At 44.4% G+C, this 26,030-nt stretch overlaps 2 protein-coding genes and 1 pseudogene across 2 annotated transcripts in view; all 3 read right to left on the reverse strand.

The window, feature by feature from the left end:
* Positions 1–1,138: 1,138 nt before the first annotated feature.
* LOC139307157 (ribonuclease inhibitor-like) lies at positions 1,139–5,896 on the reverse strand (annotated as a pseudogene).
* A 498-nt stretch (positions 5,897–6,394) lies between these two features.
* On the reverse strand, positions 6,395–14,467 carry LOC139307168 (protein NLRC3-like). The gene is made up of 4 exons (XM_070931049.1): positions 14,440–14,467; positions 12,820–12,954; positions 8,337–8,551; positions 6,395–8,235 (listed from the first exon to the last, which is right to left on the reverse strand). The coding sequence occupies exons 2-4, from the start codon at positions 12,933–12,935 to the stop codon at positions 6,395–6,397; spliced, it is 2,172 nt and encodes a 723-aa protein (XP_070787150.1). The 5' UTR covers positions 12,936–12,954; positions 14,440–14,467.
* Positions 14,468–21,367: 6,900 nt separating this feature from the next.
* LOC139307159 (activin receptor type-2B-like) overlaps positions 21,368–26,030 on the reverse strand; it is an 11,684-nt gene continuing 7,021 nt past the window's right edge. Inside the window, exons 5-11 of the mRNA XM_070931039.1 lie at positions 24,918–25,061; positions 24,671–24,814; positions 23,665–23,813; positions 22,644–22,758; positions 22,405–22,543; positions 21,902–22,032; positions 21,368–21,589 (exon numbers count right to left, since the gene is read on the reverse strand). Coding sequence (XP_070787140.1) covers positions 21,368–21,589; positions 21,902–22,032; positions 22,405–22,543; positions 22,644–22,758; positions 23,665–23,813; positions 24,671–24,814; positions 24,918–25,061 — 1,044 coding nt within the window. The remainder of the gene's footprint in view (positions 21,590–21,901; positions 22,033–22,404; positions 22,544–22,643; positions 22,759–23,664; positions 23,814–24,670; positions 24,815–24,917; positions 25,062–26,030) is intronic.

Here is a 26,030-nt window from a genome sequence, read left to right on the forward strand (position 1 = left end):
AGCTTCTATTCTGTCCTCATTTTTCCCTCCGAAAACTCGCTTGCTATTTTGGCTTCGCAACATGTTTTGCAGAGCAGTCCTTTCTCGCTCGAAAAAGAAAAAATCTCCCCCAGTTTCACAGTTTTTTCTTCTGTTTGGACATATTCCGACAGCCATTCCATCTTAAAAGAACCACATTTCTTTTTTACTTTGGCATGGTGAGGGGATGTGCCGCTGCCCGTTCGTTTTGCCATTATTAGAAAGGGTCGACATAAGCAGAACTTAGCATCATTAGCGTGTCTTCCATCCGGCTAAAACACCGGTGGCTGCACATAAGAACGCCTGTCAATGACGTTGATTAGCTGCGACTGCTGCGTAAATACCTACAGTATGTGAATCGCATCATTCGCTGGAGCAGCCAGTCAACGGCCACTCACTGACTCACACTGAAAAATAGCACAGAATGAATTGTTATATTTTTATTTTATTTTCAGTTCAGTTTGGAGTTTTATTTTGTGCGCAGTGTAGATTTTCTGTGCGCGGAGACAGTGTCAGCAGTGCGCAATTGCGCAGGCGCGCAGTTTAGAGGGAACAGTGGTCACAATGACCCAGAGCCAAAAGTGACGCCTTCACAAAGCTCCACATTATTAACAAGACATTACAGTTATTAACAGCATTCAGAGGGAAAGCAGCACATCTGCATCTGAACAGCTGGAACCAGGAAGTGGTTTCACACCATCAGTTCACTTCCTGTCAGTCCACTGATCCATTAACGTCCTGATCGATTCAGCTGGACTTAATAAACTGGTTAATAACAAAACATCACATTTTATAAACTCGTCACTTTTCTGTAAACTGTCTAAACTAAATGGAGAGAGGTACAAAGACTCAAGTAAAGTACCTCAAATGTGTACTTAAGTACAGTACTTGAGTAAATGTACTTACACTGCTGTGTATTTACTGTCTGGAGTGATGTGCAGCTGTTACTGTCCTTGTCCTTATATTTCTAAAACGTATTATTTTTCCTGGATTTGGCTCTTTGTGTTTAAACACAATCAGGCCTGCTGAAGCTGTATGTTGTCAAGAAAACAGTTCTCCCCTAAAACAACAACTTTTTTTGTTGTTTTTTTTATTTTGAACATTTATTTTTGTGTACAGATTAAAACAAACAAGTTACAACATGTTAATGAGGAGATGGACTCACATGAACTCAGAAACTCAACTGTTAAACCATTTAACAAACAAAGTATGAACACAAACTATTCAACACATGGCAAGTGGTGCAGAAATCAAATTATCATAACTGATAAATGTGGAAGCAAAATATGTGATTTTTTTTGTCAACCAGTTTAACAAATCATGTAACAATCATATATTGTGTAAGGTTCATATTACTGGTTTGAAGCTTACAAAATAAAACTATATTTGATATTTAAATGTCAGATAACACCTCATTTACAGTGCAAACAAGTGAATTATATAAATATAGTATTTTGCAGTACTGCACGTTACCACAGGCCTACATCCTTTTCACTGTGCATCCGTCAGCTGTAGACTCCTCACACCCGTCACCCCTCTGATCCCACCCAGAGACAGCTGCTACCTGGTAGAGGCAAGACGACACACAGCAGACATCAACTTTTACTTGACGCCCGGTCACACAAGCATTTAAAACAAACCAATTCCTTTCAATGGAGTCGCTTTGTTTAGACAAAGACTTTGACACGACCAATAACAAGCCGACTTGACAAAGAGTCCAAAATGGAGGCAGCTATGGTAGCTTATTGGCTATGTGTCACCATCCAGTTTTATTGAAACCCTTCTATCAGAGTACAAACTGCTCAACAACAGAGACCAATTCAGAGCCGATGGTACTAATAAAACTTTTCAATAAAGCGTTTAACTCTTTATTAAATGAAATGATGAACTATCCTGAGAACAAATGTCCGAGCGGAGTAAACGGTTCAGTGCAGAGAGAATAGAAAGAAGCTCAGAGAGATATAGAGACTGACAACTGCTAGCCAAGCAGGCTAGCGTGTTAGTGATTAACTGGCCAGCTACAGTAGTTCATTAACTCTCTGTGAGTACAGTCACTATGTCACCAGGCCTCTAGAGCAGCTGTGCGCTCTCGGGCACTACCCTGATTTTCCACAAGGATTTTCCTGCCAAAGTTAAACTAATTGACCTTTGACTACAAATATGCTGACCTTCACAACATGTAGCCAATGGGATTCTGTTATTGACAGGAGGAGGAAGTTGTGGCTATTTTATTGTAGAGAAGAATGGAGGAAAAGTTAGTTGAGTACTTCTGAATTCTGGCAGTGATGTGAATATACTCTTCAGTTGTAGTCAGTCACATCCAGGAATCTTAACAGATAGATGTGGATACAGATAAACTGGAAACGTTGTGTCAGTACTCACATCTTGTTGGGTTGTCAGCTTTAATCCAGGTTTATGTCACCCTGTAGAGTGAAAACAACAGTTATCTGCAGGTCCACTTACACGTGATCATAACCAATTCAATTCAATTCAATTTTATTTATATAGCGCCAAATCACAACAAAAGTCATCTCATGACACTTTACAAATAGAGCAGGTCTAGACCGACTCTTTAACAGTGAACACAAGTCAGTGGATGAGTTCATGTTGATGTTGTTGTCAGCGAGGAGCAGCTACAGTGAACGAAGAAGAGCTGCAGGCAACAGGCTGCAATCCTCCAGCTCCTCAGCAACATAACCAACTTCTTTGACTGTGTCTTGCTTTTTATGTGTGCAGCATGGAATCAGATGGAGGTTGTAATTATTATTGACTGACTTTGTTTGTTTGGCTGCACTTTAAACAGATACACCAGCTGTTGCATTTCTGACAAAGTAGGTGCTCAACCAGTTGTAGTATTAAACCACCTGCTGTTACCATGGTAACCACAGATGCTGCAAAATCAACCAGGACGGAAACCTGAAGGATTAGATTTTAAATTGTGTTTAGCACTGACCTCAGAGTTTCCAATCTGCAGTATGGACTCTCCAGGCCTGCAGACAGCAACTTTACTCCAGAATCCTGCAGCTTGTAGTTTAATCTCAGGTCCAGCTCTCTCACATGGGACGGGTTGGACTTAAATGCTGACGCCAAATAAGCACATCCTTCATCTGTGACCAGACACTGTTTCAACCTACAGAAAAATGAAGATTGAAAAAATGAAAAGCAGGGCTGCTCCTCAAGTAGGGCTTCACATAAAGAGAAAAACAGAGAATCTACCTCAGTGTTGCCAGTCTACAGTGTGGACTTTCCAGTACAGCAGACAGCAGCTTCACTCCTGCATCCTGCAGCTTGTTTTCACTCAGGTCCAGCTCTCTCAGATGGGAGGGGTTGGACTTCAGAGCTGAGGCCAGAGAAGCACAGCTGCTCTGCGTCAGTTCACAGCTACCAAGTCTGTAATTACAGGATAAACACTGACACACTGTACTTTCACAGTGCAACATCTTCCAGCTGCCACCTGTACACAAGTAATACAATACAGAGCTACAAGCGTACATGACAGTATGAGGCTGTTTACACCTGGTATTAACATGCGTCTTGGGTGATCCAATCACAAGTGGACAGCTCCAAGTACGTCTGTACATACCTAGCAGTAACATGCGTCTCCACATGCGTCGCGAGTGACCACTTGTGATTGGATCTCACTTCCCCGCACTACATGCAAATAACTACGAACATCATTTCCGTTTGCAAAGACCAAATACGTTGTTTTTCAGACTACAGACAAGAATTTGGTTGGAAAAACAATAGGTGCCATGTTTCTGGGAGCCGTGCCTCACTGATTACTGTACAAAAATGGTTACACAGAGGACTATGTCAGCCGACCTGAGAGTCTCCAGTCTACAGTGTGGAATTTCCAGTCCAGCTGACAGCAGCTCCACGCCTGAATCCTGTAGGTTGTTGTCACTCAGCTCCAGCTCTCTCAGATGGGAGGGGTTGGATTTCAGAGCTGAGGCCAGAGAAGCACAACTGTTCTCTGTCAACCTGCAGAAACTCAATCTGAATAAAAACGACAGTAATGAATTATAAAATATAATGAATAGAAAACCTGCTTGTACACGGAGAGCTGTAATCTCCTGAAACTGGGCGAAAACAAGGTGCACCTCGATGCAATGTGGAAAAGATGCTGAAAACATTATAAGCAGGAGATAGTTTTGGTTTTATTTGTCCAGGTTTAGAGATTTCTGCCTTAAAACAGCTGAAACAGTGCCCAATACAATAGTTAGTTAAATAGATGATCCATAGAACACACTGTCTACTGATTCTCTACTGAAGAAATAGTCTCTATGGAAACTGTCTCCAGTGAGGTTTGTTGAAATATCATTCACCTCCTTTGTATTGGGGTGGATGCAGACATGCGCTTCATCAGTACCCTGTGCCCGAAGCTTTTGCCGAGCTGCAGCTCTGAGCCTGTTTGATTACAGGTCAGCTCTTACTGTAACAGGTCGGGTCGGGTGAAGAATTGATTCAGAGATCAATTCGGGTAACAACTAGATTCATGTTGGTTTGGTTCATGTTGAGCTTTGTAGGTGAAGGGTGGGTGTGTTTTGTAAAACTTGATCTATCAAGTGAGAGGAGACAGAGATAGATGGAGAGAGACCTGATGTAAAATTATGATTTTTGAAACAAGCATGACCAGGTTGTTCAAAACTGCAGTATTTAATGTTCTAGCATCAAGGTGTACTTACTTTCAGGGAATGGGGCATGGCTTCAGATAAAAATTCTTACAGTTGGCATTTAGCTCTCAATAGTTTTTAACAATATGTGCCTGCATTTCACACCGTCTATCCGTTGCCTTGGTATTTGGATACATTTTAAAATAACAGAATTTTATGGTCAGGAAAATACCTCAGAATCTCCAGTCTACAGTGTGGACTCTCCAGTCCAGCAGACAGCAGCTTCACTCCTGAATCCTGCAGCTTATTTTTATTCAGCTGCAGCTCTCTCAGATGGGAGGGGTTGGACTTCAGAGCTGAGGCCAGAGAAGCACAGCTGATCTCTGACAAACTGCAGCACTCGAGTCTGTATTTACAACACATGCACTGTTAAAGGGATACTCATACATTTTGAGAAATATGCCTATTTGCTTCTTACCAATAAATAGAAGAGACAATAAATGTCAATTTCATCTCTTTAACATATTGTTTATCCTAGTTTAACACTGTTATCATCCCCAGAAAGGCAGAAAACAACAAAGAAAAAGACTGCAAGAGAGGAAACAGCTACCTACAACCTTCAGCAACCACAAGTTCAAGAAGAAAGGGTAAGCCTTTTGACATGTGAGATATAACACCTACAAGAGTAAAACAAATGTATGACCTGACCTCAGAGTCTTAAGTCTACAGTGTGGACTCTCCAGTCCAACAGACAGCAGCTTCACTCCTGAATCCTGGAGCAAGTTCAGACTCAGGTCAAGCTCTCTCAGATGGGAGGGGTTGGACTTCAGAGCTGAGGCCAGAGAAGCACAGCTGATCTCTGACAACCTGCATGAACTCAATCTAAATAGAGAACAAAGCATGAAGGTATTTATTGTAATTACTTAATGTCTAGGAGAGAGGCTCATTGTAAAAGGTCCCAAGCACACTAGCAGAAAAACTCTCCTAGCTCAACAACTCAGCTGTGTTATGAAAGAAATAATTTCCACTGTTGCTGATTCATTAGTCATTACATGAAGATGTATAACCTTCTGGCAAATTAATTGGCCATTTCATGCTTATGTGTATGTGTTCCTAATTTCCCATTTGTCCACATTTCTGAATCAATGTGATTTCCTCACTTGAAGGAGCTACACTTGAATGATTAAATGAGGAATCTGGAAGTCTGACCTCAGAGTCTTCAGTCTACAGTGTGGAGAGTGTAGAAAATCAGACAACATCTTCATTCCTGAATCTTGTATAAAGTTCCTACTCAGGTCCAGTTCTCTTAGATGAAAGGGGTTGGACTTCAGAGCTGAGGCCAGAGAAACACAGGCTTCAACTGTGACCTGACAGTCTGTCAGCCTGCAAAGAAAGGAAAACTTACTGATGATGTTCATGTAGAGCTTCAAATATAGAATAGAAACAAGATTCTGCACCTCAGAGTCTCTAGCCCACAATGTGGACTCTCCAGTCCGGCAGAGAGCAGCTTCACTCCTGAATCTTTCAGATGAGTGTTATAACTCAGGTCCAGCTGTATGAGATGTGAGGGGTTGGACAGCAGAGCTGAGGGCAGGACTTCACAGTGAGTCTTTGTGAGTCCACACCCAGAAAGTCTGTAAGATTTAAAGTTGTGACTATCACAGCAGAGATGAACAACATAATGGCTACACAATCCAATGTACCAATACTGATGGCACCAACTGTTGAATACTATTATTAAATGTTGATATTCACATCGGTACTTACAGAGCCTTTCTGCAGTTCCTCACAGCTGGAATCAGTCTTAGTCGTCCTTCCTCTGATGTGTTGTACTTCTTTAGGTCCAACTCTTCCAGAACCTCCTCTGACATCTGCAGCATGTAGGCCAGAGCTGAGCAGTGGATCGCAGAGAGTTTCTTCTCTGATCTGTTCTCTGACTTCAGGAACTCTTGGATCTCCTGATGGACTGAGTGGTCGTTCATCTCCATCAGACAGTGGAAGACGTTGATGCTTCTGTCAGGAGAGATATCATCACTGTTCATCTCCTTCAAGTTGTTGATGGCTCTCTGGATGATTTTTGATTTGCTCTTTGTTTGACCCAGCAGGCGTCCTATGAGACTCTGGTTGGACTCCAGAGAGAGGCCATGAAGGAAGCGAACAAATAGGTCCAGGTGGCCATTTTTACTTTGGAGAGATTTCTCCATGGCTTTCCTCAGGAAGACATCCTGGGATGGGTAATCATCATTATTGTCACCTTTCAGGAAACAGTCACTGTTCTCAGTGTCCCAGTCTTTGCCCAGGAAAGCCCCCAGTACCTCTGTGTTCCTGTTGGTGTAACAGTGGAACATGTAGACGGCAGCCAGAAACTCCTGAATGCTCAGATGAACAAAGCAGTAGACTGTTTTCTGGAAGATCACACACTCTCTTTTGAAGATCTCTGTACAAACTCCTGAGTACACCGAGGCCTCTGTGACATCAAGACCACACTGCTCCAGGTCTTCTTGGTAGAACATGATGTTTCCTTTCTCCAGATGTTCAAACGCCAGCCTCCCCAGCTTCAGAAGAACCTCCCTGTCAGCCTCCGTCAGCTCCTGTGGACTCGTCTCGTGTCCCTCATCATACTTCTGCTTCTTCCTCTTTGTCTGAACCAGCAGAAAGTGTGAGTACAGGTCAGTCAGGGTCTTGGGCAGCTCTCCTCTCTGGTCTGTAGTCAACATGTGGTCCAGAACTGTAGCAGTGATCCAGCAGAAGACTGGGATCTGACACATGATGTGGAGGCTCCTGGATGTCTTGATGTGTGAGATGACTCTGCTGGGCCGCTCTTCATCACTGGATCTCCTCCTGAAGTACTCCTCCTTCTGGGCGTCAGTGAAGCCTCGTACTTCTGTTACCCTGTCGACACATGTAGGAGGGATCTGATTGGCTGCCGCAGGTCTGGAAGTTATCCAGACGAGAGCCGAGGGAAGCAGATTCCCCTCGATGAGGTTTGTCAGCAGCACGTTGACTGATGACTTCTGCGTGACATCAGACACAACCTCGTTGTTGTGGAAATCCAATGACAGTCTGCTTTCATCCAGGCCGTCAAAGATGAACAAGAGTTGACAGACAGCGAGCTTCTCTGCTGTGACCTTCTGTAATGTTGGATGGAAAACATGGAGCAGCGTGAGAAGACTGTACCGCTGGTCTTTGATCAAGTTCAGCTCCCTGAACGAAAGCAGAACCACCAGACCGACGTCTTGGTTTTCCGAGCCCTCTGCCCAGTCCAGAGTGAACTTCTGCACTGAGAAGGTTTTTCCAACGCCAGCAACGCCGTTGGTCAGAACCACTCTGATGCGTCTCTGTTGGCCAGGTAAGGCTTTAAAGATGTCGTGGCACTTGATCGGAGCGTCGTGGAGGGTCTCCATCTTGGAAGCCGTCTCAAGCTGCCTCACCTCATGTTGGGTATTAACCTCTTCACTCTGTCCCTCTGTGATGTAGAGCTCAGTGTAGATCCTGTTGAGGAGGGTTCCACTTCCTGTTTCATCACTTCCTTCAGTCACACGTTCACATCTCCTCCTCAGACTGATCTTTTGTTCATCTAAAACCTCCTGCAGACCACGATCTGCTGGAAGAGAAGGAAAATGTGAGACTACAACACAACAAATAAACCAAGAAGAATCCTGTTTCCAGACATGATGACATCAGCAGACAGATGTACAGTCTTACTGTGTACAGTGCTGGTCTGACTTGCTGTCTGCGGTCCAGATCTTGTTCTGGAGCTTTTTCCACACTGGGGACAGGAGGAGTCTCCTGATGAAGCAGACTGGTCCCAGTATGAGGACCAGTGTCCACAGCTGGTAGAGACTGGATCCTTCAGGACGTCCTGACACAAAGCACAGCAGGACGGCTGCTCCTCCACAGGAACATGACTCTTCTTCTTTCTATGGGGTGAGAGATAATTAATCGTGCCTGCTGTTATTAGATAGACCTTCGATTCGGACAACTCCCCCAAAAAAACCCTTGAACGGGAAAAAATGGAAGAAACAGCAGGAGGAGCAACAGAGGAGGGATCCCTCTCCCAGGACAGACAGACAAGAAGTAGATGTTGTGTGTCCAGAATAAACCAACATAGTAAAATTACAGTATGGACAATCAGGATGACAAAATTATAGATTGTAACATATGTGAAGAATATATGTGTAGTATATACATACATGGTTGTTGTCATTTTAAAGGCATCAGCACTCGTCACCTGGTTTGACTGTGTGACCATGCCTCCAACCAGGGGGCAACATGTGTCTGAAGCTCAAATTATTCTTCCCATGTCCACATAGCCATGAGAGTCCACGTGACTGCACACTTGTGAACATGTGAGATCTGCCTACACCATATGTAGTAATGTTTGTCTTTTGTATGAAAAGGGTGAAAGGGATTATAGGATTACTATATGGGCTACTGACTAAGAGTTTGCTGGGTTGGGGACATGGAGTCAGAATGGACCCTATTTGATTTGATGGTAGTTTTGGTCGCTGGTAGACACCAGCAATGATGAAGGTTTTTAGGCTGAAAAAGAAGGATTTTGGCATGGGTACTCAACTTAGACACATCTCATACAACTCTTGGTTATGTGGTACGCATCTTAGACCACTTCCCTAACAGATCACCCGTCTCAAGCTGCTTTCAGTAGGAGCAATAAATGGTTATCTTGGTGGTTATCTACAGTGCATCCGGAAAGTATTCACGGCGCTTCACTTTTTCCACATTTTGTTATGTTACACCCTTATTCCAAAATGGATTAAATTAATTTTTTTCCTCAAAATTCTACACACAACACCCCATAATGACAATGTGAAAAAAGTTTTTTTGAAATTTTTGCAAATTTATTAAAAATAAAAAACTAAGAAATCACATGTACATAAGTATTCACAGCCTTTGCCATGAAGCTCAAAATTGAGCTCAGGTGCATCCTGTTTCCACTGATCATCCTTGAGATGTTTCTGCAGCTTAATTGGAGTCCACCTGTGGTAAATTCAGTTGATTGGACATGATTTGGAAAGGCACACACCTGTCTATATAAGGTCCCACAGTTGACAGTGCATGTCAGAGCACAAACCAAGCATGAAGTCAAAGGAATTGTCTGTAGACCTCCGAGACAGGATTGTCTCGAGGCACAAATCTGGGGAAGGTTACAGAAAAATTTCTGCTGCTTTGAAGGTCCCAATGAACACAGTGGCCTCCATCATCCGTAAGTGGAAGAAGTTCGGAACCACCAGGACTCTTCCTAGAGCTGGCCGGCCATCTAAACTGAGTAATCGGGGGAGAAGGGCCTTAGTCAGGGAGGTGACCAAGAACCCGATGGTCACTCTGTCAGAGCTCCAGAGTTCCTCTGTGGAGAGAGGAGAACCTTCCAGAAGGACAACCATCTCTGCAGCAATCCACCAATCAGGCCTGTATGGTAGAGTGGCCAGACGGAAGCCACTCCTTAGTAAAAGGCACATAGCAGCCCGCCTGGAGTTTGCCAAAAGGCACCTGAAGGACTCTCAGACCATGAGAAACAAAATTCTCTGGTCTGATGAGACAAAGATTGAACTCTTTGGTGTGAATGCCAGGCGTCACGTTTGGAGGAAACCAGGCACCGCTCATCACCAGGCCAATACCATCCCTACAGTGAAGCATGGTGGTGGCAGCATCATGCTGTGGGGATGTTTTTCAGCGGCAGGAACTGGGAGACTAGTCAGGATAGAGGGAAAGATGAATGCAGCAAAGTACAGAGACATCCTGGATGAAAACCTGCTCCAGAGCGCTCTTGACCTCAGACTGGGGCGACGGTTTATCTTTCAGCAGGACAACGACCCTAAGCACACAGCCAAGATATCAAAGGAGTGGCTTCAGGACAACTCTGTGAATGTCCTTGAGTGGCCCAGCCAGAGCCCAGACTTGAATCCGATTGAACATCTCTGGAGAGATCTGAAAATGGCTGTGCACCGACGCTTCCCATCCAACCTGATGGAGCTTGAGAGGTGCTGCAAAGAGGAATGGGTGAAACTGCCCAAAGATAGGTGTGCCAAGCTTGTGGCATCATATTCAAAAAGACTTGAGGCTGTAATTGCTGCCAAAGGTGCATCAACAAAGTATTGAGCAAAGGCTGTGAATACTTATGTACATGTGATTTCTCAGGTTTTTTATTTTTAATAAATTTGCAAAAATCTCAAACTTTTTTCACGTTGTCATTATGGGGTGTTGTGTGTAGAATTTTGAGGAAAAAAATGAATTTAATCCATTTTGGTATAAGGCTGCAACATAACAAAATGTGGAAAAAGTGAAGCGCTGTGAATACTTTCCGGATGCACTGTATGTTATATGCATCATAAAAGTTGAAAAAGCATGTCAATGGAACACCTAATCACACCTAATAGACAAGAGGCAGAACTGGAAGATTCTAAACAGAGGTCACCGGAATGGAACAGCAGGAATGGACAAGATTTTCCCTGAAAATCTGAGGGCTTTGGATCTTATCTGTACACCTATAATGTTATCTGTACACTTAGGAAGGCCTAGGTGGCATTCAATCTTATGGATGTTGGCCTCAAAATCCAAGCCCTGCCTCTTTGATAACGTTGCAAAGCCAAGGGACAAGTCAGCTTCGACTCGCGCTAGCTTTTACCCTCTCTTTAGCCTGCTGCTCTGTTAACGTAGATCTCCTCTGTAAGGAGAACACCGATGGCGATGTAGATGCCATTCTCCCACCTGCCCAGGTGTTATGGCCTGGCAGCTCCATTGGTGGGGCAGCTCATCCTTGAGTCCTGTCAGGTCGAGGGCGAGTTGGGCTTCTTGTCAGGTCCTCTCTAAACAATTCATGCCCGCTGTCCCAGTGAGTGAAGGAGATGAAATGTTACTGGGATAAACCCTTTTGCCATAGAGTTCCTGTCAAGGAACTTAACCCCTGGTGGTACAGCAGTCAGTAGCCTACCAGTCTCAATCTCCAATTCACCTCAGCTGGGCCCACCTTCCTGGGTAAAACTGTCCATTTCACTGCCTCCATGTATCAAAAAAAGTTTGTAAATCAGCGGCCCAAACCATTAAAAGTCTTAATGTGTTTACCCTGCTCATTCCTTCCCAAACAGAACTTCTGCAGGAAATGAGCCACCTTTTGAATAAATGTTCTCTCTGTCCCGCTGTTTGGGAGGAACTATGGATGTGGACGCATTATGGGTCTGGCAGTGGCAGTGGAGCAGTCTCTGTGGCTTAACCAGTCAGCTTGCTAGACCAGGGTAAGCAGGTCATAATGGACTCCCTGTTCAACCCATCACGGGCTAAGGGATTGTTTGGGAAGGCTGTTATTCTATACAGCAAGCCAGCGACTTGAGAAAGAAGCAGGGAGAGGCTTTCAACCTCTGCCTTCTCTGTAAAACAACGCCTCACCCACCCCAGGGTGCCATGGCTTCACTGTCATAGCGGCAAGAGGCCATAGTGGCCCCAGATTCCAAATAGTAAAGCATCGACCCATCAGCAGGGACCCGGGGCAAAGGCCGTAGGGTAAGAAGTAATTTGCCCTCGACACTGCTGCCACCCCAGCTGCTGCATAAGACCACATCTGGGTTACTCCCAGCCCTGGAGTAGTGTTTTCAGTGGCCATGGGAAACTCTTGAAAAGGCTTTGGAGTGAAATTTCTACTCTCCTGAGCTGAGTATCAATTAGAATTTTTAAATGAATTAGGACTCTTATTCCTGTTATTTCAGCATTTGAAAAAAAGGGGGATCATTACAGCCCATATTGGACTTCTGTTTCCTCAATTTCCATCTATGCAAAGTAACTAGTAACTAATGTTGTCAGATACATGTAGTGGAATAGAAGTATAAAGTTGCATCGAATGGAAATGCTCAAGTAAAGTTCAAGTACCTCAAAACTGTACTTAAGTACAGTACTCGAGTAAATGTACTTAGTTACATTCCACCACTGGCTGTGAGGAACATTAATGTAAAAGTTAAGCTTCAATTTAACATCGATGAAGGCAAAATGTTACAGATTCCAAGCCTGAAAAGGGATTTTGAGAATTTACAATATTTGTGGAAACAGTGAAAAAGTGTTTCTCAAAGAGACGTAAATATCTTGATTTATGTCATGAAGTCTGGCCTGAGGGGAATGAGAGGTGTATGAGCTGTTTCAGTGCAGCAGTGCAGGCTGTCACTGTCCTCTATGGTCCCCTTACTGTGTGTCTGAGGGTCCAGGTTCATGACTGAAGTCTGGAGGATGACGTTTGGACCAGTCACTCTTCATAGATACTGGAGACTCTGCTCTGTCCTCCTCTTCCTCCAAATCACTCATCTTCTGGATTTCAGTCAGTCTGAGAGGTGCACATACACACACACACACACACACACACACAAATACCAAGTCAGTCTCATTAAAACTGTGTGTAATATCCAGCCAATAAGGGGCCAGATGTCAATCACATTTAGAAAAGTGATTATATAAGTGATTAATTGAACCATTCTTTTTATTCTTTTTACTTATTTATATGAGCTCTATAAATCAGTTTCGCTGTTGGAGGTGAAATGAGGCTCGAGGTTCCACAATGACTGAGGTTTATAAAACAGAACCAGACGAACACACAGCTTTATAAATCTGATGGAAACAATGCGCACGCACAGTTTCGGTCGTGAATCTCAGTTTTATGAATCTGGCCTCTGGACTTTATATCCACACAACCTACAGACTTATTGCTGCAGCGCCTTGGAATCTCAACTAGCTGAGTCATTTCAGTTGTGTTGTTTTACAGGTCCCTCCCTGTTGGCACTGTTTTCACACTCTGTTTTCTCCACCTGCTCTACATGAAAAGTGTCCTGAGATAACTTCTCTTATGATTTGGGACTCTATAAATGAAACTGAATCACAGCCACCAACACAAGACTGGTCTGTGATCATAACGTAGCCCTGTCTGTCTGCCTGTCTGTCTGTCTGTCTGTCTGTCTGTCTACCTGTCTGTCTGTCTGTCTACCTGTCTGCCTGTCTGTCTGTCTGCCTGACTGTCTGTCTGTCTGTCTGCCTGCCTGTCTGTCTGTCTGTCTGTCTGTCTACCTGTCTGTCTGTCTGTCTACCTGTCTGTCTGCCTGTCTGTCTGTCTGTCTGCCTGACTGTCTGTCTGTCTGTCTGCCTGCCTGTCTGTCTGTCTGTCTGTCTGTCTGCCTGCCTGTCTGTCTGTCTGTCTGTCTGTCTGTCTGTCTGTCTACCTGTCTGTCTGTCTGTCTACCTGTCTGTCTACCTGTCTGTCTGTCAACCTTGTTGACACTGCACTGTCAACAGGTAGAACCTTTATTTTGAAGAATAGTACGCAAACATAATTGACAGAGCACACTAGCCAATCAGAAGCAAGGTAGCGCTGCTGGCCCACCCACCAATGAAAACTTGGTTTTGTCAGTAAAAACAGAAAACAAGATATCGAGCTGAATTTGTGTTTTTTGTCCAAAATGTAAAAAACGAAAAAACGGCCTGTTTCCGGTTTCTGTCTGAGTCAAACGCATCGAGAAAACAGAAAAAACGCGTGACCTTGGTCACCTGATCAGACGTGATTGTCTCCTGGATTATTGGAAATGACGTCTGATATTGATTGATAATGATATTGATATTGACAGTGAGAGGATCTGTGTCCACACACTCATCTGTCTGCCTTCCTGTCCGGGTTTAAATCTCGGCCTGCCGGCGCGGACCTTCTTCTGTGGACAGCGACGTGTCGACACATAATGTCGTCGTTCTTCCAGGTCGCTGAAGTAATAACTTGTCACAATAAGAAGAATAACGATATTAATATTAATGCTGTATTAACACTCACCGGGCCTCACACGTCTTGTGGTCCTTCTGTTGTGGCGCACCTTCAACTAAACTGCTGCCCACTTTCACTTTCGAGTCAGACCTGAGACCTGAGACCTGAGACCGGGGGTCACCGGGTTCAAGTACAGAAGCGCACCTGAAAGGAGGGTTCTCAAGAGACCTCCTCATTTGATGAATAGAGATTTACTATGACGTGAAGTCTACGTTGTTTTTTTAAATGTTTTATAAATGTCAGGAAAAGAAGCAAAAACACAACAGAAGTCTGTGTAAAACGATTTGACAGGATTTATTGTTTATTTCCATTTACAAAAGAGTAACTTCTTCTTCTACAGTAATTTTTATTTGATTCTATTTTTGATTTTATTTAACAGTAACAGGTTGTGTGTGTGTGTGTGTGTGTGTGTGTCATACAGTAATGATCCTGACACTGATGGAGAGGAATAGATCAGAGAGCACACACACACACACACACACACACACACACACACACACACTTCTTCTTCTTCTGGGCAGATCCAGCAGTTTTTCTCTACAAACCACCACAGTTAAAAAGGGGATTTTCATCAAGATGAACAGAAGAAAATAAAAACACCCACTGGGAGCTTTACAACAGGGGCATTTTATTTTTCTTCCATCTGCTGTATACGTACATATATATTCATATATTTTGAAAGACTAAGTCAGAAACAGCTTTTCCTGCACTTCTTCAGTCCAACAGACAGACTTGGTTTTGTTTTTTAGTTTTTTTTACAGTAATGAAAACCAGTTCTCAGCTTGTAGACACTCACACTCTTTCTCTTTTTGTTAAATCAGTAGTACAAGTTTGTCTCTGTGTTCTACGGCTGAGCTACAACAGTGAAACATAAGGTACAAGATTTACATTTCACACCATCGTCACCATCATCATCCTCCTCCCGGTGGAGAAGGACTGGGTGTTGTAAAGATGGCCGCCTCTCAGTTTGATCTGTGTCCTGTCAATACGAACAGTGTTCAGCTCTGGTCTCATTTACGTCAGAAAGACTCTTTGATGGGAGTTCAGAGTCCCTGAAGTCCTGAAAGATGAGTTTGCTTTTCTTATTTTTAAGATCTTATGCGCACGATAAATAAATATCATCTTTCTTTCAGGACGTCTGCGGCTCCATAAATGATGCAGTCGGGTTGTACAGAAGTGCATCGTGTTCACCAAGGGAAATTTATTTCAGGTTGTCCATCTCACAAAAACTAAATCTGTGTCTCAGAACTGCGAGAAAAGACCTCATATTAATGAGAAAGTTTTCTGGTAATTTGGAGATCTTTCTTGTATTTACGACTTTGGTATTTTGTAATCATGATTTGATTTATCATCTCACCTGAAAGGAGACATATCTCTACACTAAGTGATCAGTCAAAACTCTGTTTAATTGGATTGTGTTGCTATGGAAACAGCTTATTAATCATCATTGTGTCATGTAGGGTTATATTAGTCCCTGACATTAATGTCTTTCAAAGCTAGTTGACATGGAGATGACTGAGAACCACGTTTCTGTCATTGTTAGTTCAATTAGTTGGTGAGAAACGTGTTCACGTCGCGGACTTTCATCTCATAATTCCCAGATACTGAGCAATGCGGAGTCGTGATTACAGGGTTCAACACAATCAAGCATTTTCATTGTTGGTGCGTCTTCACAGCAGCTGTATGATGTCACAACAGGAAGCGGCCATCTTTACACACCTGTCTGTTCAGGATAAGGAGGAAGAAAAAGTCATGTGACTCCTGCAGTGTCACTGAGCCCTCCTCCATTCAACCTGGGGGGGGGGGGGGGACTTTGATCTTGTGACTCCTCTGGCCAATGAAAGCCCTGAATCAGATTTCTAATGAGTCCGTTTGGATTGGTAACTAAACGTGTACGTGACATGTTTACCTCTTTATTTCCTCCGTGACTGAGAATAAAAAGTCAGTGTTTGACATGTGGAAGCTTTCGCCTTGTAACACTGTGAACTCTGAGTTCCACTTTATGATCTATTGTTAGAAGGTTTCTGTGATCTTCAGTCAGCATGAGAAGAAAAAGAGGCAGGGAGCTCTGCAGCCGAGAGCAGGAAGGTTACCACTTACACAGGTGTTCACATGAACCACAGACTGACCATCTGTCATCGACCGACTGTTTCTAAAACAACAAAGATCTTTAGATGTTCAGGAGACTTTCTCCTTACAGGCACTTGACTGGCCACAAACATGGAAGCATCACTTGCACAATAAGTGAAAACAAGCCTTTAAATGGTGACTTTTAATTTGAAACGCTGCTCGCTGTGTCCTCCCACTCTTTAGCATCGAGGCTAAACAACTCCACCGTCACGTCCTGGTGACAATCAGCTGGCTATGGGAGTTTCTTTCCCTTCATTAGCATCTGTCAGTGTTATAGTTACATTCATTAGCCAACATGCTAACAGTAACAGCTCTCTGAAACATTTGATTCTGTCTACTTCTACTTATCAGAACTAAGGAGCGAGAGATTCACTCAGTGTCCACTTTATTAGGGACACCTGTACCGTCTAATGCAGTCAATCTGTCTTCATGAAGCTCATCACGTTCAGTTTTTATGTTTTAGCTCTGAGCTCATAGTCCGTGATGGTGTTGTACTGGACTGCATTACGGTCACAGGTGTTCCTAATATCCTGACCACTGTCAGTAGAATGTAGTCCAGTACAACAGCACCTTTAACTGTGAGCCCAGGGTTAGGGTTAGTGAACTGAAACCTTCCTGACAAAAAACTGAACATGATGACACAGACGCTGTGGCACAGCCGTTGTATTGGACGGCATTAGATTGTACAGGTGTACCTAATAAAGATCTTTTGGGGACTTCGGGGGCTCTGTTTGCAACACATTCAGATGGTAGTTTTCATCACAGCTCAACATGTGTGAACATCTTCCGGTCTAGTTGTATTGTATGACCAAACAGTGACGGCAGTGTAGAACGGTGAAGTGGAGCAGGAGGACTCAGGTGACGGCAGCGTTCCTTTGTAAAGTGGAAGCTGCCATGTTGGCTTTGATCTGGCGTTTAACATCCTCAACTCTGGACTCTCGCTGTATATTTAGTCACCATAAAGTTACTAAAGTTATTCTTTAGAGGGTTCGCTATACAAGTGTGATGTGTTAGCCAATTCAATGCTAACAGCACAAGCTAACTCTGAGTTGAAATAGTTTCCATGTGCTGTAGTTAACGTGGCAAACAAAAGAGTTTTGGAGAGATTTTATTGACATGATTTAAAAGAACATTATTTTCTGCTTCAGTCTGAACGTCACATTATGAGGGCGAGATATCTGCTGTTTGGCTCTTAGCATTGTTAGCATTGAACACATTGGTCCCCCGTTTTTGTTTTGGCCAGATACCCCACTGGTTTCACTATGGGATGCTAACAATGCTAACAGTATTTCTGATCTCTAAATGTTGAACGTAGAAACACCCCCCTCCCCCACCCGCCACTCCCCCACATGGGATGTTGGTTTCTAATCCATGCATGTGAAGATGACTCCGTGTTTCTCACCCTGAAACCTGAACGATAATGTTGCCCGAGTCTTCCCACCGACGACTGTCGCGCTCACCGTTTCTGCCCGTGTGGCTTTAATGAGGTAATATGTTCCTGAAAACACCTGGAAACACCTGGATCTTAGTCAGTCTGTCAGTTCATTTGTTTGTCTGAGAGGGTTATGTGTTACACCGAGATCGCCCCTCGATAAGGGTTAAAAATACATTTGGAAAACTGTTTCATTAATTGAAATTATTGCAGTGTTCTCAGATTTCACCCAGAATCAAACGAGGGCAGAGACGTGTCTGGTTCATTCAATCGACCATGATTTCACTCAACCTCAATCAAAAGGTGTCATTTAGCTTGAATCAGATATTCTAAATGTATTTTCATACAAATATACTCTGGTGTGATATTTAGGAGAACATGAGCTTTTACATTCGGAGGAAGGACAGAAGGGAAGTGAAGAAGGAAGCTCCAGAGATGAAGTCAAAGAAAGGCACAAGACTGACTTCAATCAAACAAAGGGAAGTGGAGAGAGATGAACGGTGAGAAGAAGGACAGACGAAGAGTGGAGACATAAAAGAAGGCGAGGAGAGGGGAGGAAAGAAAAGGAGACACAAGTAGAGAAGAAGTGAGGAGCTGGAAGACGAGAGAGAAGAAGAAGTGAGACAAAGACAAGTAAGTAGACAAAATGAGAGGTTAGGAGAGAAAAGGACGTTGAGACGAGAAGCAAGAAGACAGGAGTGAAAGTGAAAAGACAAGAAGATGAAAGGAAAGAAGAGAGGAGACGAGGAGTGGAAACAAGTAAAGAGGTGAAGTCAAGTAGAAGAAGAGGAGACACACAAGGACACAAGTGGAGAGGAAAGGAGGCGAGGACAGGGTGATAGAAGTCGTCCAGCTCAGTCCAGGTGCTTTATGATATCGGCAGTTCAGTTCAGTCTAAAAAAAACACTTTAACTATTTACAACGCGGAGGTTCGAGTCTCGCTGTGACCTGGTGGCATTTCTTCTTCTTCAGTTTGGAGATTTTATGTAAAAAAAATTAACCTCTCTAATCGAAGAGTAAACGACAAACAAAGAATAAAAAGCTCACAATAAAATATCATGTGACTACAAGTCGTCAAAGCAACTAATAAAATATAGAAACAGAACTTTAACACGTAGAAAAGTCTTTGAGGTATTTCTGGTGTATTGAGGTGATCTGTGGTTCATGAGCAGTATTGTTTGACCTTTTTTTTTGATTTTCTATCTTTTCCACTCGTTTATTAGTCAATGTTGTTCTCTTTCGCGCGCCGTCGTTCCCGCGGCCGAACGCCCGACGCTCCTCGAACGCCTCCTCTCGCTTCACTGACTTCGTACAAAGACAGAGTTGCATGTGTTCAATGCACCGAAAGTCAAATTAACAATAAAAAGGAATATACAGAAATATATTCATCTTTGAGTTTGAATCATCGTCATCATCGTCAGCAGCAGCAGCATCGTAGACATTCACTGTTACATTATGGCATCACAGAAGGAACAGAAACATACAAATAAAATGTACAAAACAACAGTTCTTCTTGTTAGTAATGACGTGTGTTTTAACACAAAGGATGAAGCGAGTTTCTGAACTGGACTCTTTGCGGCCGGTTTCCGAGGCAACAGACGGACGCCCCAGTTTTGGTCCCGGTTGAAAAAAAAAAAACAAAAGAAAAAGAGAGAGGAAAAAGAGAAGTTAGGAGGCAAGTGACTGATGACCTTTAACCTCTGCAAACTTTGACCTTTGCATTGATGAACTGGGAGAGTTGTGGTGAACCTGATCAGGCTGCAACACCACGGCTGCTGTTGTTTTCAGGAGGAAACAGTGCATTTGTTGGGGACTATTTTCAGCGGCGGATTGATCCACATTTGGTGCTCTAGTGAGTCCAAATAAACAGTGTGTGTGTGTTCATGGTGCTCCTGCAGTGTCACAGCTCAACCAGCAGGTGTCGATGTTGGAAGGTAACAGAGCTGAGGAGGTCAAAGGTCACAGGTTGTTCACTCACCTCCAGGTAACACACGACCAGAGTGATGAAACAATCAGCACGCACAGTAGAAAACTCATCATGTTGTGTTCACTTTGTAACACGCACACACACACACATACATATCCGCACACACACACACATGCACACACACACACACACACATGCGCACGCACACACACGCACAAACACATACGCACGCACACACATACATGCATGCGCGCGAGCACACACTCACACATACGCACGCACACACCGACCTGAATGCATAAACCACTCTATGCATCATGAGGTCTTGCACCTTTTTAGGGAACACGTGTTCCTCTTGTTTGGGCACCTTATAAATTTACATATTCAGGACAGCCAATAGGCTTTGAGCACCCTAAGCCGCTCCCATCTGTTGGTGGCCCCGCCCCTTCCAGACCGTGGAAACTTGCCCTGTAGACCTGGTTACCTGAGAAGTTTTATTTCCGAGCCAACCAAAATGCTGTGGTTGAGCGCAGTCAGCCAATCAAATCTCTGCATGCAAGACGCCTCCTGGCTCCTGAAAAGAACCCCGTCAGACTTCCCGTTGGACGCAAACACGGTCCAGGCTTTCTGCTTTTTGTTTTTCACGTCTTTCCTTCTGACCTCACTTCCTGTTTCCTGTCCTGTTGGATACAACCCGTTGGATCCGAAGGTTTGTCGTGTGTGAATGGTAGCGTGTGGTCGCCGGAGAAAAATAGAGAAGAAAGAGTCCAAGAAAAGGTAGAAAAACAAACGTTAACAAGTTTGCTGTCGGTATTTGTTGTGTAACAGTCATCGCGTTCCTACTGGGGTTTTGCAGCATTGTTGTAAAAAAACATCCCAACGGTAGGCTGATGGTAGGTGGTTGCTAGGTGACGCGGTTGCAAAGTTGCCAGGTAGGTAGATAAGTCCAGATCTGGAGAAGGACTAGAAGAAGACAGCAGAGGGAAGAATGCACGAGGGAAATGGTAAAAAATTTGCGAAAGTAATGAAAATCGTCGCTGAGGTACCTGGAGATAGAAGAGCATTCACTGAGTCGGGACCTGAATGCGTTTCAGTGTTGGGTTTTCCTCTACGGTTAAAAAAAAGACACGAATGACTCGAGACTGAGAGGAAAACTTGAGAAAAACGAGGACGTGTGCTGGTAATATTTGTCCAAAAGGACGAAGAGAGAAAGAATCAAAGAAAAGAAGGATAAAGGTTCAAAAACACAAGTCCAAAGAGATCAAATAGCAGCTGCTTTCACGCCGTATTTCTGGTTTAGGTTGTAAAACTCCACTGAGAAAAGATGGTGTGTGTGTGTGTGTGTGTGTGTGTGTGTGTGTTCGGTCATTTTCACAGGAAGTTGAACCAAACAAAATCAGCGGTAACGTCAGGCCTCCAAAACAAGTTTGTTTTTTTGTGTTTCCTCCTCATATACTGGACTCTTTGGGCGGAAGGTCCACATTGGTTACCATGGGAACAGATGCGAGCGTGGAGACCAGCAGGGCGTGGTGGTCGGAGGTAGGCGGGGCGATGGTGGCGGTGAGGCGGCGGACCTGGGAGATCCTCTCCTCCACGCAGCCGGCCGACAGTCGGGCCTCGGCGTCGTGATCCCAGCACTCCTCCGCCGTCTCACAGACGTGAGCGAGACCCTGCAGACGGAACAGCAGAAGAAGAAAACACAGGAAATGACTTTCAAAGTGAAGACGTGCTTTTAAAACAGAATACGGTTTGTTTGAAGAAGAGGAAGACACTGAAACAAGAACACAATATGCAGTGTTTGCTTCAGAGTCAAAAAACCAAAATACAACAACTTTTATTTTCTCTGGAGGGAAATACGCTGAATATTAGGAGAGCCTTCAAAATAAAAGCACAGACAAAGCACAACACTGAACATGATTTATTACAGGACTGTTGGATCAGACTGACTGTACAGGTGTGTGTGTGTGTGTGTGTGTACTCACGCTGTGTTTGAGCCAGAGGTCTTTGAAGGCTGGTCTCATCTTCTTGTGGACGACGACTTCCTGCAGGTCCTCCAGTGATGGATGCTGACCGACCTCCTCCTCAAACGGCAGCATGTACTCACCCACTGGACCTGTAACACACACACACACACACACACACACACACACACAGTCAGGGTCACGCAGTTTATAATAAAGCGTGCTGTTAGAGCTGCTTCTGTCTGAACCAGGATTCTGCAGATCTCCATTTACTTTACTCAGATACGACCCAACTGTATTTATAAAGCACTTCACACAGAAGTGTCTCAGGATGCTTTGATGCTTCTTACTGGATAAACTGGTCACCACTGGAACCTACTGGTAATTTAACTGACTTGAACCCACACTGACCACAGAGGAACGTGTCAGTTACTAAAGCAAATGTTTGGTGAAAACTTATTTTTTCAATTACTATGAATGTGTGTGTGTGTGTGTGTGTGTGTGTGTGTGTGTGTGTGTGTTACCATCAGCAGCCTTGCAGCGGGACACCAGCTCCCACAGCACCAGTCCCACAGCGTACATGTCGATTCGGAGGAAGGAGTCTCGCTGGAAGTTGATGGCTCCTTCTAAAACCTCCGGAGCCATGTAACGCCTGGTCCCTACCTGCAGACACACACACACACACACACATATACATGAAGCAAAGCTGTGTGTGTTTGACAGACTCTCTCCTCCACAGCCACCTCCAGCCAGAGCAGCTCACCTGTCCGTGCGTCTCTCCAGGGGGTTTCCCCGGCTCGAAGCAAATGGCGAGACCAAAGTCACCGATCACCGCTGTGAGGTCTGAACGCAACATGATGTTCTTACTCTTAAAATCCCTGAGAGACACAGACAGTCAGGTACATCAGAGCAGGGTCTACACAACACTCACAGAGGCTCTCTCCTAACTGGGATGTAAACAGGAAGTAGAATGTTACCATGGCGTCAGTGAGTCACATGGTCTCCATCACAGCAGCTGAATCAGCTGTTAGCAGCTCCTGTTTGCAGTGTCCTCATGGACGGACAGACAACCATCACTGGAAAGTCACAGTGAATCTAAAAATATGTGTTTTGTGTCTGTGTGTTCAGATCTGACTGCGTTGTGACTCTGAGGAGGAGTGCGGTTTCTGCAGTGATCAGTGTCCTCCTGAGTCTCTGCTGCAGCTCCACCTCCTGACAGTAACCGACACCTGCATGCACCTGTCCCTAACCTCACACAGCGTCTTTACCTCACCTCTCTCCCTCGGCGCCCCCCACCCCCCACTCAACTCTCCCTCTCCTCCCTGGGGAGGCCCCTCACACTTTGAAAACCTCTGGAGGTAACCCGACTCACTGGCTCCATCATGTGGCAAAAAGTTATTACTGCAGACAAATGTTTAAATTCTGCAGAGAGATGAAACATCTGGCTGGTGTCAAAGGTGATCTGTCGAGACATGAAGCACCTGCTCGAGGGGGGGTTCAGTATAAACTATATGTGCCGTTTTCCTACTTTCCAACAGACACTTGAACGCAGCATCAACACATCTTGAGAAATATGGATTTGGTTAAACAAAATCAAAACCTCAGAAGTTTCAGACATCTTGATGGAGAATCTGGGAGCCAATCAGAGCCCGCTTTGGCTCAGTGAGGTCTCATTATCCAAAATTACTTTTACAGAGCTTCACTGTTTGAGCAGCAGGGGAAGCTGTGTGACCTTAAACGTTACTTCAGCGAGCTAACGGTGGAGTGTTTTGCTGCAGGCAGACCTGTGAGCGATGGCCGGTTTGGGTCCCTCTCCTTTCTGTCGGGCGATGTCTTCGTGGAGGTAAGCCAGGCCGCACGCCATCGACTCGGCTATGTGACACAGCTCGGACCAGCTGACGATGTTTCCCTTCAGGAAGTCTGACAGAGAGCCCTGCAGAGACACACAGTTTGTCATCCTCAGGTGGTTCAGTCATTACAAACTCATGTCGTTTGTCCAAACTTTGTTAAAACTCACTGAACTTTACTTTCTAACAGAGACCTCAAAGATTCCACAGATCACAAATCAGGATGAACTTCATATCGTCACCTGGAAGTTTCTTATCTCCACCTCCAGCAGCTACAGATCAACATGATCATGTGGAGTCGTGTTTGTGTCTCCTGATGAATGAAGTCCAGTATTCTCTATTAGCTCTGGTTCTGGTCTCCTCCACCTCCTGAGGGAAACATCTGGCTCTTTAGCTGCTAAATGCTGCACTATGTTCAGCAGCTGGTCTCTACCTGAGTCTGTCTGCTGTCTGTGAACCAGGACAAATAGACCAGGAGCTGAGAGTCACTATGAAGACTCCAACACGCTGTCAGACCAGACAGTGGTGTTAAAATATTAGTACAGCGTCTTTAAGAAAGAAAACCTCTGAGGACTTCATTATAGAAAAAACAAACGACAAGAGTCGAAACTTAAATTATCAGTAAATTAGTTTCTCAAATCAAAACAAAACATTATATATTGTTTGTTTGAGGTATTAAGCCATCTGTCAACTTCGGGTCAAACTTCAAGTTCAACTTCAAACTGCATCATCATCATCATCATCATCATGTGGTCAGTGAATGCAGCAGGGACCACTTTGTAAACCCTCCAGGTGGTGCGTTCAAAGACCCTGCTACATCTGCGATCTGACTGTCATCAGCGTGTGAAGACAATGTGAGCTGACTGTGAGATATTCTACAACTTCCAGCTGGAAAAGCATTAATGCTGACTCCCCCTGCCCTCCTCTTCCTCCTCTTCCTCACCCTCTGGTGGAACTCGGTGATGAGCCACAGTTCGGCCTCCAGGTGACTCCCTCGTTTCTCTGCAGCGATGTACCTCAGGATGTTTTCATGCCTCATACCAGGTGTAATGAACACGTCTTTCTCATTCTGCCACGACTCCTTATTCTGTCAGGAAGAGGAAGAGGAGGAAGAGGAGATGTGAAACACTTTCCAGACATAAAAACAACACATGGAGCAGCAATCAGCAAGAAAACATCTGAGTCTGAACCTGGATGGGGAAGATCTTGACGGCCACATATTCGTTCATCATCTGGGCCTTCCAGACGCAGCCGAAGCGGCCCCTGGCCTTCACCTCCAGCAACTGTAGAGGCTTGAGACCCAGCAGGGGGGAGGCAGGAGGAGGTCCAGGATCCTGGAGGGGACAGAGAGGAGAGCCGGGTTTGAGTTCATCACTAAAATGAATATGCCGAGCAGGAACAACAGGCAGGTTTCCATCATAGCCACTCAACAGATACTTTGTGCTGCGTTCAATGACTCAAATGTCTCTTTGGTAGAACTGACGACAACTAGAGACTCTGAAACATGACGAGGAGACACAACTACACCCTGATTTATTGTAAGAGGTCACGAGACACGAGGTTTAAGAACAACTGGCTTCATCTTGAAAGCTGTCAGGTAACTGTAGTGGAGTCAGAATGATAATACTTCAGGACAGTACGTGAGTAAACGTCACTTTCCACCAACATCACCAGAATATCTCACATGCTGCTGTACTGCTGATGTTTATTTCTATTGTTCTCAGCTGTTTCAGTGATGAGCTGAGAGACTGACAGCTGCAGTTCCACCAGATGGCCCCCAGAGGGAGACATGACATCATGTTTTCACTGTGCATGTGAGAGAGAAAGAATGTGCACATGGGTATACATGTATATACACTGCTCAAAAAAATTAAAGGAACACTTTTTAATCAGAGTATAGCATCAAGTTAATGAAACTTGTGGGACATTGATGTGGTCAGTTAAGTAGCACAGGGGGTTGTTAATCACTTTCAGCTGCTTTGGTGTTCATTAAATTAACAACAGGTGCACTAGAGGGGCAACAATGAGACGACCCCCAAAACAGGAATGGCTTTCCAGGTGGAGGCCACTGACATTTTTTCCCTCCTCATCTTTTCTGACTGTTTTTCACTAGTTTTGCATTTGGCTAGGGTCAGTGTCACTACTGGTAGCATGAGGCGACACCTGGACCCTACAGAGGTTGCACAGGCAGTCCAACTCTTCCAGGATGGCACATCAATACGTGCCATTGCCAGAAGGTTTGCTGTGTCTCCCAGCACAGTCTCAAGAGCATGGAGGAGATTCCAGGAGACATGCAGTTACTC

The sequence above is a fragment of the Enoplosus armatus genome (genome assembly GCF_043641665.1).
Source record: "Enoplosus armatus isolate fEnoArm2 chromosome 21 unlocalized genomic scaffold, fEnoArm2.hap1 SUPER_21_unloc_1, whole genome shotgun sequence".
Lineage (NCBI taxonomy): Eukaryota > Metazoa > Chordata > Actinopteri > Centrarchiformes > Enoplosidae > Enoplosus > Enoplosus armatus.